Raw genomic sequence first — 13,788 nt, forward strand, 5'->3', positions numbered from 1 at the left:
TCTTCGTTTCCTACCATCGCTATTTGTGAAACTGGAAGTGTTTTGCAAAACTCCGTTGCGAATTCAAGTTCTTTAACTTTTGCTAGCAATGAAGCAGTTGTGTGAGACGTATCAGTAGCATCATAAAAGTGCTTGGAGTTTGAGTAAGAAACACAGATACCTTTTTCTGAGTGGAAAAAAAAAAAAAACATATGCATTGCGCCAACTTCGGGAGAGCAGGAAGAAGCTGTTACTGGTTATGAAGATATTGAGGAAATCGAACGAGGGATTCGTATTCGGCTGGTACATACAGTTAGAACGTGCATTATCGCGTTGCTTTCTTCAGCACTATCGGCCATTTGTCAAAGAATCCATTCAACATTCGTTTCTCCCTTTTTTTTTTAATTACGTGCATTTCGCATAGCGGGTGGAAAACCACAGCTCAGACAGGGGGCGGGCAGACTGCGTCAATTGGCGTCTGAAGCGGTGCGTATATAATCGGGTATCACACGCATCCTGCCCTAAAACAGTGGCGCGATCCAACGGAGACACCGCGTGCGTAATTCCCACTGTCGCGAGGAAAGGTAAGCAAAGGAAACCCCTTATTCCATATTTAAGCGGGCCACGTTTGCACGTGGTTCGCGCGCCTTCCGGGCACGAGGAAAAAGCAAAAAGTTCACGCCTTTCCATTGTCTTGCTTTGCGGTATACGCTAGGCATTAGACTGCCGCGCTCGGTGAGCTTAACGCTAGCGCGCCACGTAAGAGAACTGTCGCTGAGTCAAGGCGCGTCCCACACGTGCCAAGGTCGCGACTCACTTGTGGGCTTGGAGCAGCCGAGGTACTTATATACAATCCGCAATTTGCTTAAAGCGTGGCGGGAAATGAGCGAGAGAAAGAGAAAAACCTTGAAGTTTGAGCGGGTGGAGGAGGGAGGAGGGCTGAGGGAGGGAGAGAGGGGAGGGAGGGATGGGTGCACGGTTGTCGCACTGATTCGGAAACAGTAATTCACGGACGAACAACACAACGCGTCCTGCGAATTTGGCGCGGGCATTATTTAACTCGACCTTTCTTCGCTGGTGCAACGGTATAACGCACTCCATTTTCGAACGCTTGGTTGAAGGCTCGGCTCGTAGAAGACATGCGACAGAGAAACAATTTTAGGGGTTCACTCGACGGAGAGCCTGAAGGGGAACCTAAATGACATCACTAAGTTTGGTTTGGTTTAGGTGTTCTTCAAGACTGGATTTGCGTTTGCTTGGAGCAGTAAGGCTGGTTGTTGGCGGAGAAAATGACGGGCGACATTTTCAGTTTTGACTCGGGTTCCCAAGCCGCAGCGCTGATACGTTATTGCGACGTCACCGATCTTTTCAAGTAGGTTGACATGTTTAGGCAATTTTTTATGCCGGTAAGTAAGTTCGCACAACTATATAGGCTGAATCATTTGTTCCTTTAGAATGCCGATTATGGTTTCTTGTTTATCGATTAATAATTCACTAGTGCCGAGTAGAGATGTAAGGGCAGGAAAATAATCCGGAAAGACTGAAAAAAAATTTTTTCCCCCTCGTTTTTTTCCCACACAGAGAAAGCGAAAAAGAGAGTGCATTAAAATCTACACATACTCGCGGCATCAAATCCGGGCCACGCTGGCGGCATTTCGGTGGGGGCGAAATGCGATAACACCCGCGTGCTTAGACTTAGGTGCACATTAAAGAACCCCAGGTGGTCCAAATATCCGGAGTCCGCCACTACGGCATGCCTGATAATCAGATCGTGATTTCGGCATGTAAAACCCCATATTTTAATTTCTTTTAAAAATCTGCGCATGCAATTATGCATGCTTTCCATTCTCTGCTGGGCTGGCATTCGATTCTAGATCGACGACGACGACAAGAAAACGGCAGCGCATTTTTCCGTTGTCTCCATTCGCTTAACACATGTAAAACCTGCCCGACTCATTGCCAATCCCCGTCATTGGGTATGTGCCAAAAAATAATCATCATCATTATCATCATCACCACCGCCACCACCACCACCACTGCTATGGCTCCCGCTTTCGTGAGCTATTAGATCAACAATCCTTCGTGAAAGAGAACCAGGCGATCATTCCACTGTTTTCGCGTTCTCTGCGTGTCATTATCGCGTGTTGTTAGGAATAGCGTTTATTTTTTTTTATAGCTGGAATAACAAATATGGAGCTATTCTGGCTGCAATTTCGATTTTTACCAAATGTTCCAAAATTTCCTGTGCGAAAAGCAGGAAACACGCCATTTTCTTTCCTGCAGCTAAAAAATTTCCTGAAATTTTGCATCCCTAGTCGAGCACACGCTGTCAGAATTTCAAGACGTCACGAGAAGCTTGCGCAAAAGAACTTTCAGTACGCCTTCTGCCCTTTGCTTCTTTCTTTCTTTCTTTCTTTCTTTCTTTCTTTTACCGTGACTCCCTCCACGATGAGACTGACGTGCCTGGCCCTGCGAAAGTGCACTTCACCAATTTAGTTTAACTACAGGGCTTAGTGATCTATGAAAAACTTGTTTTTTGGTGTGTGTGCGTGTGTACGTGTGTGTGTGTGTGTGTGTGTGTGCGCGCGCGCGGGCGCGGCTATCTATGCATAACCGCGGCTGACGTCGTGGTTCAACATGCGTGGTAAAACAAGGCATTCGCAAATATTACGGCCGTTTTAGATGCAGTAATGGCGTATCACGTCTTCGAAGCTGAAGCAACCGCGATGTTGCAGCGTGTTTCTTTGAAGAAAAACATTGAACGAACACTGCTCGTTCAGCATTGACGCGTGAGATGAGGTGTTTATCCACTTATTAACTCATTCATCCCTTGGTTGACCTTACTTTAATGATTATTGACAAGGTTGTACGCCACAAACTATTCCACTGGGCCTCCGAAAGAAGCAACGGTGGAGAGATTCCTATTTATTGCGATAACTTGTGGGGCTCACGAACTGCTAGAACGCAAAATCTGATAGAACGCAAGTTTTAGCATCCCCATCAGATCGGGTCCTGGTTGTCGCTGTCGGATATCTCGAACACTCGGCTCTGGGTTTTGTAGCGGGATGTCACAGTCGCAAGGTCACCGTCGTAGATCTATCTTGTTTTCTTCTTGTTCATGCCCTTCGAAGAGTCATAATTTCGCCTTATCAGGTGCCACTAATCAGCTTCTCACGCCAACGACGAACACGGCAAGCTAAAAATAACGTATCACAACTCGTCTTAAAGAGAAACAGAAATGACTGACTTTCCCAAACGGCAACAAAATCTGCAGGTGAAACACCTTTCCCGTAATGTATGTCAGTGGAAGAGCGATGAAGTGGCGGCCAAGTTTTCAGGCACGTGAGGGATACGCTTTCTGGAAAAAAAAAAATCAAATGAACTCAACATCGTGATTGCAGCCCATAGCAATTTCTTCTTTCTCGCTGCTTCTTTTCAAACATGCTGCTGCGCACACACTAGCTCTGACCGGGGTGATGCATAGAACGATGTATATGTTTACGCACCTGCTCTGCCTGGACATTCGAGACGGGGGAAAACAGAGAGAGAGAACATGTCACAATTTCGATTTCAGCAGTCCATTCAGGGCACATCTTTCATTCGTTTCAACGACCGGGTTCGCTCACGCACACTCGACATAAAATTCAAGTTGTTTCCATTTATTTATGCTCGCTTGCCAGGTGAAGAGAGAGAGAGAGAGAGCAAGAAGACGAAAGGCAGGGAGGTCCTACAGTACATACCTGTTGAGCCCACAATGCCTTTCGCAGTCAAACCAGCCTCATCTATCTGACTTCAAGTGGCGAATACGACCGGTATCACATATATCTCAGAAAAGTGAGCGCCTGGCAAATAAAATCATAAGGTTTTATTATTATACTTTACCCCAGTTCCCGGGTAGTACCAGCTGAGCGTTTACGTTACAGCTAAGACAGCTTTCCCAACGCCGCTTACGAAACGCTTTAAACGCGGTGCACAATGTTTCAGTTTGGACTCACAGTGATGATGAGCGGAAAGCAATAGGATAACAAGTGTCATAACGTAAACAAAGATTTCCTTTGTAATGGTCTGCGTCATAGTGAGTGCCATTCTGCACACATATCGGCTTCATTATGAGGTTTTATTGCGTAATATAAACGCGACTTTTAGGTCAAAGCGAGAGCACACGTTATGAGCAGATATCGCAGCTCTAAAGCCGTGGCCCTTCGAGTGGGACACTCTTGTTCTTTTTTCTTGCAGCGGTAGTTGTTATTTAGTCTTTCCGGCTGCACCATTCGTAGCGTCATTATAGTATATCGTCGCTGTAGGCCGTTGTTCAGGTAATTGCCCAACAAAGATTGCCGCCATTTCGTAATGACAGTGATGAGGTAAAGTTGGAGGACTGAAAAAACGGACACATCACAGCCCGTTGTCGAATAACGTGGGACCTTGAATTTCGGACCAACTGCACCACGGGGACATCGGTAAAGTTGGCAAGCTAAGGGTACCTTGGCTCACGAAGCAGCGGTAGCGGTGCGCGGTAGGGTGCACGAAGCAATAGTAAAACAGCGCTGAGGTGAAGAAGCTTTACTTTAAAGAGGTTAAAGGGACCGACAATTAACCGTCCGGAATGCGTCTTGAGATAGTACTCCCGATGGAAAGATCGTGAATCTCAAATATAGGAACAGGTACAATTGTATCCCTTAATTAAGGAATTATATTTTTAAATGGGCTCTGAAACTCACGCGAAAGTGGCCGGGGGGGGGGGGGTGTGGTGGAGGGAGGGGCATTCTGCGGTTGAACGTGTCATCAGGCCTTGAAAACACCGTGTCGATGTCTAAATAAATGTACAAGGCTCAGTTGGCCTCGCATATGATATATCTATAAAGTGACAAAAATATCTATTTCCTATGGAAGTTATCTCTATTTCTCTGTGTATTTGTAATCCGCAAATAGTTTTCTAGAAAAGTGGCGCTGCCTAAGCGCACCGAAGCGGAGCCGCTAACTGACGGAGCGTTAACTCGCAAGCTTCTCCCAAGTACAAAACAAGCCAGTGTACTGCATCGACTGTACTGCATCGACTGTACCGCATCGACTGTACCGCAACGACGTGCAGGCGTCTGCACGCCAGCCGGTAGCGAGTTTTCGGGACGACCACACTAGCGGTGCAATGCGCATCCCTGCCCGCCTCAGTCGACTCGGTACATTCGTCCATTGGTCAAACACATAGGTATAGCGACGGTTGTCTCTGAGGTGCCGGTGAATAATAATAATATCGAAGGCTATGACGTCAAGGCTGTCATGTTTTGTTCTGTCACCGGCAGGAAATTTTTTCAAAACAGAAGAGCGTGCGTGACATGTCTACAGCGTCTGATACGACGGCTATTCCACCGCCTAAGCTGCATGCATCGAATTGCTCAGTTTCTGTCGCCACCAAAAACAGTTATCACTGCTGCCGGCGTAAGTACACAGTAAGTAGACGAGACTCCGCATATCGAAGAAATTACTTTTTAGAAATTTCCAGGTTTTTCCCAGATGAACTGTTGCGAATATAGATGCTTCAGACAGAAGGCTTCCCATCGCGCCAAGAAAAGGGAATGCTTGGAAATATGTTGCAGGTCCCGTCACGCAAGCAGACAGTATAGAAAAGAGCAGGGAATAAAATACACAGTTCTCCAAAGCTAATAGTTCGTGCGCAGCTGCGAATGTCTTCCTGCAACCAGTAGTGCACGAAACGGCGTGAACCTTAAGTGCTGCACTGCACAACTACAGCCAACGTCGCCATTGCTTTGATCTCCAGCATATCACTAAAGCTTCTCTCTCTCTCTCTCTCTCTCTCTCTACCCCCCCCCCCCCCCCTTTGCTTTGCACTTCGGGAGAAGCAACTGCGACTTTTTACAGCGGAGCTGTTTTAGGCTAGTTTCCAGCGTATCGTGATGTGTGTAGGCCAAGAAAATGGAGGCGTCTATAGAGTTAAAATTGCTCAAGCATAAGGCAAAGTCATATCAGCGCACGTGTCCCAGCTGCGTTTGAGGCCAGGTGTGTCAAAACCGGCGATGGATGACGGATGACGGTTTGATGCGTTGCGATCTACTCCGACAACGACAACGCGGCCATTGCGCCCTATGCCTTATCGGTGACGTGCGAGAACCTTGCCGTGGTATGTGCCGACAGATGTGCCGTACAGACTGGGGACGGAGTCATTGTCGCCACCGTAAACGTTCATCCCGGAACGTCAAAGAGGGATCTTGAAGACTTCATGATCGACTCATTTGGGTGGGTCCTCCTGGTGGAGCCCCAATCCCGTCGTCATTGTGGGTGAATTCAACGTCGATGTGTCTCGTCCCAACGGAAAGTGGTTCTTGGCGTTTCTCTTGGAAAGGTTCGACCTTCAACGTTACACCAAGGTCAATGTTTCTACGACGCGCCATCGGTCGTGCATAGACCTAACGTTCGCTAAGAACGTACAGTCGCGATCAATTTGAAGGTGATCGCTCGAGCGGCGACCGAAACTAGGAGCAGCGCCACGTTACGTCATCACCGTCGGTCGAGAGGGAAACATCAGATAGCTCCCCTCTCTCTCTTTTGGCGTTCTCTGAAACGCTGTCACTCCCGTCACCGTTCACGGCATAACCTGCGAATTCATTTCGATTGCGTTATGAGCTTTTGCGCAGAGGCGTCATTGCTAGCTAAAATATGCATGAGGAAGCGGCGCACACAGAGCATTGCCATGAAAGGGAAACAAACACAAAAATGTGGCGAGTTGGTCTTGGGGGTGATGGTTGCAGCCTGGAAGAGCATAATAGGGGAAGAAGGCCGCGCAATTTTTATCTTGGCAGTTCCGAAATCGGCCGCTATGCTGCTTGGAAGGCCCACCGGTCGATGCTCGCGCGATCACCTTCAAATTGATCGCGACTGTACATCTCCAGTGTCGTGACAGAGATGGACCATGGCCGTCCACCATGGCGACCATACTGTCATAATTACGGTGGTCACGAGATAAACTTAAATATAAATAAACATAACAACGTGCATATTTGCGTCATATTGTTTTGTTGCTTTATTTCCTTTTCTTTATTAACTATACAGCTCTCTGGTCATCACTTTAACAGAGTGGAATGGTCCTGAATGTTTTTAAAACTCTACACAGAAGCCAGACAATGCTTGGTGCAACTTGCCTCGAATACCTCTATTTCCTTCTCTAATGAGCCGCACGGAAAGCGATGCGTAGTGTGTGATAGCAACCGGACATCGAGTACATCTACGACGCGTGCCAAATTGGCCGAAGCGACCAGAGCGGCATAGGTAAGTTGGAACAGGCGCCAGATCGGGAAGCGAGGATCGTATCTGCGTGCTTAGCTCATGCGCACTTGGCACGATGATGGCAAGAGTGCAGTGGGAACGCCGCTGTCAAATCCCGTGTCCCTTGCAGAGACTAATTCAACATCTCGCAGAAGGCTTATTAGGTATGCGGACAAGTATCGGCGACGAGTGCATTCTGCGTACTTATGAGCAAAATATCTCTGTGCCATCTGTGTGCCGATGTGGCGAAGAAGTTAGGCTGTCGCGTATTAGGAGTTAGTGTACAGGAATTTGTCGTGCAAACCAATAGCGACATTGCCTACCGGGAATGCTGTGAACTACAAAATATAGCTGCTTTAAGAGCGCGTATTTTGCCAGAACTGCCGTTGATAAAAAGAAATTAAGAAAGAAAAACCTCTATGGACGCTCCGAAACGCAAAAGTCATCGAAAAATTTTCATCCAGACTTAGTGGGTTCATTAATATTCGTTTTGAGACAAGGCACAACGTGGCCATCCCGTGATGGCCTTGTACAGAATCGAGTGAATGAATGAAGGAAAAAAGGAAGGGATGAGTTAATGAAAAGAATTGAAGGATCGAAACGAACGAATTTCTTTCTGCGGAGCAGGCACAAGTTTGGTCACAGCTTATCAGCGAAGGCGCAGCTGAGGCATGCTTCCCCATTTTCAAGTGGCAGGATAGTTTACTTTCGGTCAACTCGCCACGTTTTCATTTCTTTCTTTTTTTTCTCTAAGGTTCCATGCCGCTAAAAAAAAGCTATCAACTTCTAGGGTTGTCAGGGATACTGTCAGGGTCAATTCTTCGTTGCTCGTCTCCTTTATCCCTGTCGGCACTCCTGCACCCACGTGTACCACAGGCTCAGCAACGCCGGCCATGCATATAGCGCAGCTGAAAGTGGGACACGTGCCAGCGCTGAAGGTTCTCACAGGAGTGAATTTGCCTATGACTTGTGTTTGAAAGATAATCGGCGAGCGATCGCCGGTGAACGGCTTCGGCCTTGGCTTCGTTGCATAAACGTGCTAAGGCTACGCGGCACTTGGCAATTTGTATGGTTGCGTTAAGTCTGGCCATCGACTTTTGCAAGTCGATTAGACGCAGCCACAACAGATAAGGACAGCCACGTGCGTTAATAATACACGAACAAAAACAAAGCATAACCTTAGCGTAGCAAAGGGAGAAGAGAGAAAGGAAGCACGTGGCAGACTCTGCAGGTTACCCGGTTACACACGCACGCTCGTAAAACACGCGACAAACGGCCGTATATATATGCGGCACGCTATACGACTGAGTATGCAGTCCGCGTGGTCGTCTTGAGTTTTCCCTGCCTCCTTCCTTTTTCAGCTGCCTAAGCTTTAAGCGACACCGTCTGCTTTTCTTGCAATGACACCCGTGGATCCAGCGACAACTCTTGTTTTGTTCGAGCACTGTTGGTCAACGCTGCATTAACGCTGCAAAAGGCTGGTTAACATCACCCCGACGATGAAAGAAAGACCTAGCCCAACACACACGCAAAAACAAAAGACACGAACTGGGGCAAACTTTCGACTGCTTTATCTCTGATGTTTAATATAAACAAAATTCTTAAGTACCTCGCATACGTCCACTCCTCAAAGAATGTATTTTACACCCCGAGCCATCAGGCTACGTATCACATTCGAGAAGTTAGAGCTATTAAGACCGACCCGAAGCCTCGCCGCTCTTTTGAAGGCATGGAACAATTCACTGGTGGGTTCGTAGGAACATTTTGTTTCTGATAATCGTCAAAATATACACACGTCACCCACACACACGTGTCATTTATTAAACGTATCATTATTTACATATACAGCAGCCCTAATTTAGAGCTGTAGCAGGAGTGGGAAACGTTGCGCTATATCAGTAAGAGGCAACAACGCAAATACAAGGGAATAATTGAACCAAGTGTCATTGAACGGCGAACACATACACAAATATAATTTTTATGAGCTCGATTATTTTTCATCAGGGCCCGTTACCCTTCTAAGCTCTAAATCATCTTTATGTCCGCATAAGGCATTCAAAACAGAGAGCCCTGATTCTTAACATGCGTAGGCGACTCGTTTTTAAAACACCACAGCATGCGCGAAGAGTAATGGCCAAATGTGTCCTTGCGCGATTAAAGCCCATTAATCTTCATCTGACAGAAGTCGCCAAGCAAATTTCCTCACATGCGCAGTCAAGCAAGAAACAATCACTAGGCTAAGAACAAAAACAGGAAAACGAAAGACAGCACATAAGACGAAACATGGCCGACAATATTTTCTTCACTGCAACATGTCGCGCAAGAAACTTCGCCTCGCGGTTAAGGAAAGGAATAGTTGTCTCTGTGACGCATTTCGTTCTTTAGATTTTTTTTCTTTAGAAGCGAGGAGAAATTTTCCGGTGGCGTTTCACAGTGACGCATTCATGTGGACTATGTCTCATGTTGTTTTTCCTGTATTTTCCCAAGTGTTTGTTTTATTGATAGCGTGCTTCCTGCCTCACAACGTGTGTAAGGAAATTCGCTTACATGGACGGTTTCAGACTTATATGATGCTGTTGAAAGCTTGCGCCCTTCCATGTATCTCCCTTCGTTCGTCCTTGTCTATGTTTCGCTGCATCTTCCCATCCGCATAACTGTAGCGCAGCTACAAGGTTTATTGGATAGTACCATGCTGAACGCGTGCGAGATTGAGTGATTTCCCCCTTAGTCCCATTGTTTATTGCTGCAGAGCGGCAGCTACGAGAGGTTTGTCTGACAGTCTTTAAGGCATCGTAAGCAGCACAAGGGTAGATAAGCAGGGAAATATGAACAAGCAACATGCTTGCTTTACGGTGTACGTCACACAGGGAAGAGTTGACGGTAGTTTTCAGTCTCCCATGTTGGCCATTATCGACGAGAGAATACCGTTATCGCCGTTGACAAAGGTATTAATTAACTATAAGGGGTGTGTTCACAAGAAATGACGCAATACATAAAAAAAGAACTTTTTTTTTTCTCTGTCGTTGTTTCTGTACTATCTGCTGATCAGAAGACACCGCAGCCAACTTGCGCAGTTTGGCAAAGGAAAGCTTACCTGGCCGAATTCGCAAAGTGTTTAAGAGGAAGCTTTAGCTCGGGTGCTCCTAAGTACATGTAAAATGTGAATTCGTCTTTCTCGGCAACCACTGCACCAGATTTAGCAATATTTGCTGCATTTAAAAGAAAAGATTAAAATTTAGCGACTGTTGCTTTCTAATTTTTAATTTAGGTCGTCAATTTTTTATTAAAGATTGGCAAAAATCGAAACTTTTCAAAAGACGAAACTATCGATATACAACTCCGTTATTCAGCAATGAAAAATGATATCACAATTCTGTGAATTACATCTGATAGTACATCTAAAGCGTACAAAATCGATATGTTACACATGAATCTCAAAAAAAATTTATTAATATGTAAATACAGATTTTGCAGAGCCCTTGTACACAATGTAACAAATTCACGTAATATATGAAGTGACATGTCGAATTTGTACGCTTTGAATGAACTAATGGATGCTGTTTACAGAACCGCGATATCTGTTCTTGATGCAGAGCTATTGATATGTAAACTTCGTGGTTAAAATGTTTTCAAACTTCCAAGTTTTTGAAAATTTTTGTAACAAAATTCAGGCCCTAAATCAAAATTTCAACCACTTTTTACCAGGCGATTGGGCTTCATCTTGTTGCTCATTGGTCGATGAACACTCCATAGAAAGGTACCCCAGCATGTCCACAGTTTGAAGCTTAACTCGCTCGGATCGAATATATCGATCGAGAATATATCGAGTTCATTCAGAATATATTGAATGCTGTCACTTCTACAAGCACTTCATTTACTATAAAATGCTTTTTCTTATGTTATAAACAACTTTTGTGCGTGCGTATATTGTCAGCAGTGAACTTGTTCACGCTTAACTCGTTACCGATGCCGAGACATCAGCCAACTCAACAAGAATATAATTTGCGAAAAATTCACTGAAGTCCTCAGCACCCACTGAAGCCCCTGTTGGAACAAGAGTGGCCCGAATGCCGCAAAGCGCCGCAGCTTAACATCGACAAGACACTTCGGCCAACGGCAAGTTATAAACACGCGTTGCTGTCCAACGCTTTCGAATTATGAGAGGGAAAAATTGCCACACGCCCTATACTGTAGCCGAAACTGAATGCGGTTTTTCAGAAACAAAGAAAGAGGGCGTCGGCAGTTGAAGAAAAATTCTTCCATATTGAGGTCCAATGTCTGTCCGGGTTGGTCGCTCTACCGTGGGAGCTAACCAGGAGGCTAGCAGATTCCAGAGCGAGGCATAATTAAATGACAAAATGAAGCAGATAAACACATGATGAGGCAAATAAGTTCTCAGGAACTCCGTAAGGAGGAAAACGGTTTTTGAAAGGCAAAATCGTCATCCACCCGTCATCCCCCCCTTTCCTGTTTGATTCTCGCCTTTCAGACGCATTGCGCGTGTGTGCAGAGGTGGAACCGGGTACAGCGCCTTCAAAGCTAAAGTATCACTAATTAATAAAAACGTTACGCTAGATATGCAAATAGCGTTTGCACGGATCGTCAACGCACTCTATGGCGGGCGCGATTTTCGCAAATGGATCTTGTCAGCAAATGCATAATTAAAAAGAAAGATGGATTTTCTTAATTTCGTAATTTATCACAATTCCTCTCCTGACATGAAAAACTGGGCATTCTGAATATGTGCCAATACATGAGAGATATGAAGGCATCCGCATAACAATAAGCGCATGAGGTCTCTACCCGTTGCACTGGCTCATTGGTTGTGGCATTTTTCGGCTGAGCACGTTTCAATAGCTGTGGTTGCGGCAGGCGAATTACTATGCGGGAAGATTGAAAATGCTCGTGTATCTGGCTGCGCGAGAACGCCCCCAGGTGGTCTACTATAATCTAGAGCACCCCCCCCCCCCCCTCCCGAATGTGACGTCTCTTGCAGCCAGGTTGCGGATTCTATTTATCAGCCTGTCTGTGGCTTTCTCGCTTATTTTTGGTCAACCGTTCACTCAACATGGCTGTTGTGACGAATGCTACTTTACAAGGATTGCTAACTCTAATTACCTCGCAGAGGAAACGTGATTGATCAGACTACTTAATAAAATAATTTCGAAGGATCGAGTGAGTACAGTGACTGAGCGTTCTTGTTTCCCTCCTGCAGTTCCGGAAAAGAGTGTCCGATGTCACCAAGCCGGAACACACCGACCACTTCCTGCTCAGGTGGCTGCGAGGTGAGTGTCTACATCAGCAGGAGACCGAACGCTATACGGGTCATTCACCCGAGAGCCCGTCGCTCGCAGGTGAACTCACTGCGAGGCTATTAGGACCGCTTGACACGTGCAATGACTTGCAGCACACGACGGCCGCACAAAGAGAGACACACAAGCATACACGCAATTTGTCTCGTGCGCTGCAAATAAATCACGCCGAATCAACTAGACCGACAGTATAGTTTCGTTAACTTGACACGTATAGCAACTCGCCCACCACCTACATTGTGCATACCTCGAATGATGTTTGTACGACATTGTCATGATAGGCGCCTTGGGAGAACGTATTGGCAACAAGAGCGGGGATGGCGAGACGTACGAAAGAGACAAACACGGTGTGTACTCACACCTATACGCTGGTTTTCAATATGGATTGCCCAACTCGCACAACCGTGCACATTTTCGGGAGAAGAACTGTGGCCGTTGTCATTGCTTAGAACGATAGGCCATGGCCTGTATCTACAGATGCCCATTGCATTTCTAGGCACGGATGAGATATATTCCCCAGCTTAGGGATCGCACAGATGTCACCGCATTCGGCGTGTTGGAGCCTTCTTCATGCCACCCGCCCTTTCTAAGATCACTTCCCTAGTGCAAAAATTACATCCGCGTTTAGCTCACCTCTTCCCTATAGCTTGTTCTGAGCGTGTCTTTAACGCGTCACTTCGGAAGGAACGAGCTGTGCACGACTTCAAAAAGAATGTCAATTTGAGCAGGTTGGAACGTGTTACAGCTAAATGCACACTAAATGTTAGAACTCCCTAATAAGTGTACAAAGGGTGTCTCGTATGCCGGATTCTATGGCTAACACCCTCGCCTTGAAGAGGTGAAACAGAATATTCGATTGGGAAAAATTACGTATTCTTTCTGGCGAAATTTGGTGGCCAGTAAGGATAACGACAGCAGCGACAGGCAACAAGAAGGCTGCATGAAGCAAATTCTAATAGTTATCACTGTCAAACTCGTGTCAGCTATTTCTGCGTGCACCAGGAGCTCAGTATTATCACAGAGTTTTTAACTGCGGCTTCCTTAAACGCAGATGTAGTCCGAGGTTGCCGCCGTGTGCGATAAACACCATATTAAATAGCGTTAAGGGTCACAGGGTCCTTAAAGGTGTAAATCAACTTCTAGAATGTAGAGAAACAGATCATGGTGCATGGTAAACAGAATGGAACGCATGGAGTATTGAGCCTGTTTATTCTGTTAT

General features: G+C 46.0%; 1 protein-coding gene across 1 annotated transcript in view; it reads left to right on the plus strand.

The window, feature by feature from the left end:
- LOC142585478 (SEC14-like protein 2) overlaps positions 1 to 13,788 on the plus strand; it is a 50,579-nt gene that overhangs the window by 8,734 nt on the left and 28,057 nt on the right. The window contains exon 2 of the mRNA XM_075696265.1: positions 12,473 to 12,542. Coding sequence (XP_075552380.1) covers positions 12,473 to 12,542 — 70 coding nt within the window. The remainder of the gene's footprint in view (positions 1 to 12,472; positions 12,543 to 13,788) is intronic.

This window comes from Dermacentor variabilis, chromosome 6, assembly GCF_050947875.1.
Source record: "Dermacentor variabilis isolate Ectoservices chromosome 6, ASM5094787v1, whole genome shotgun sequence".
NCBI lineage: Eukaryota > Metazoa > Arthropoda > Arachnida > Ixodida > Ixodidae > Dermacentor > Dermacentor variabilis.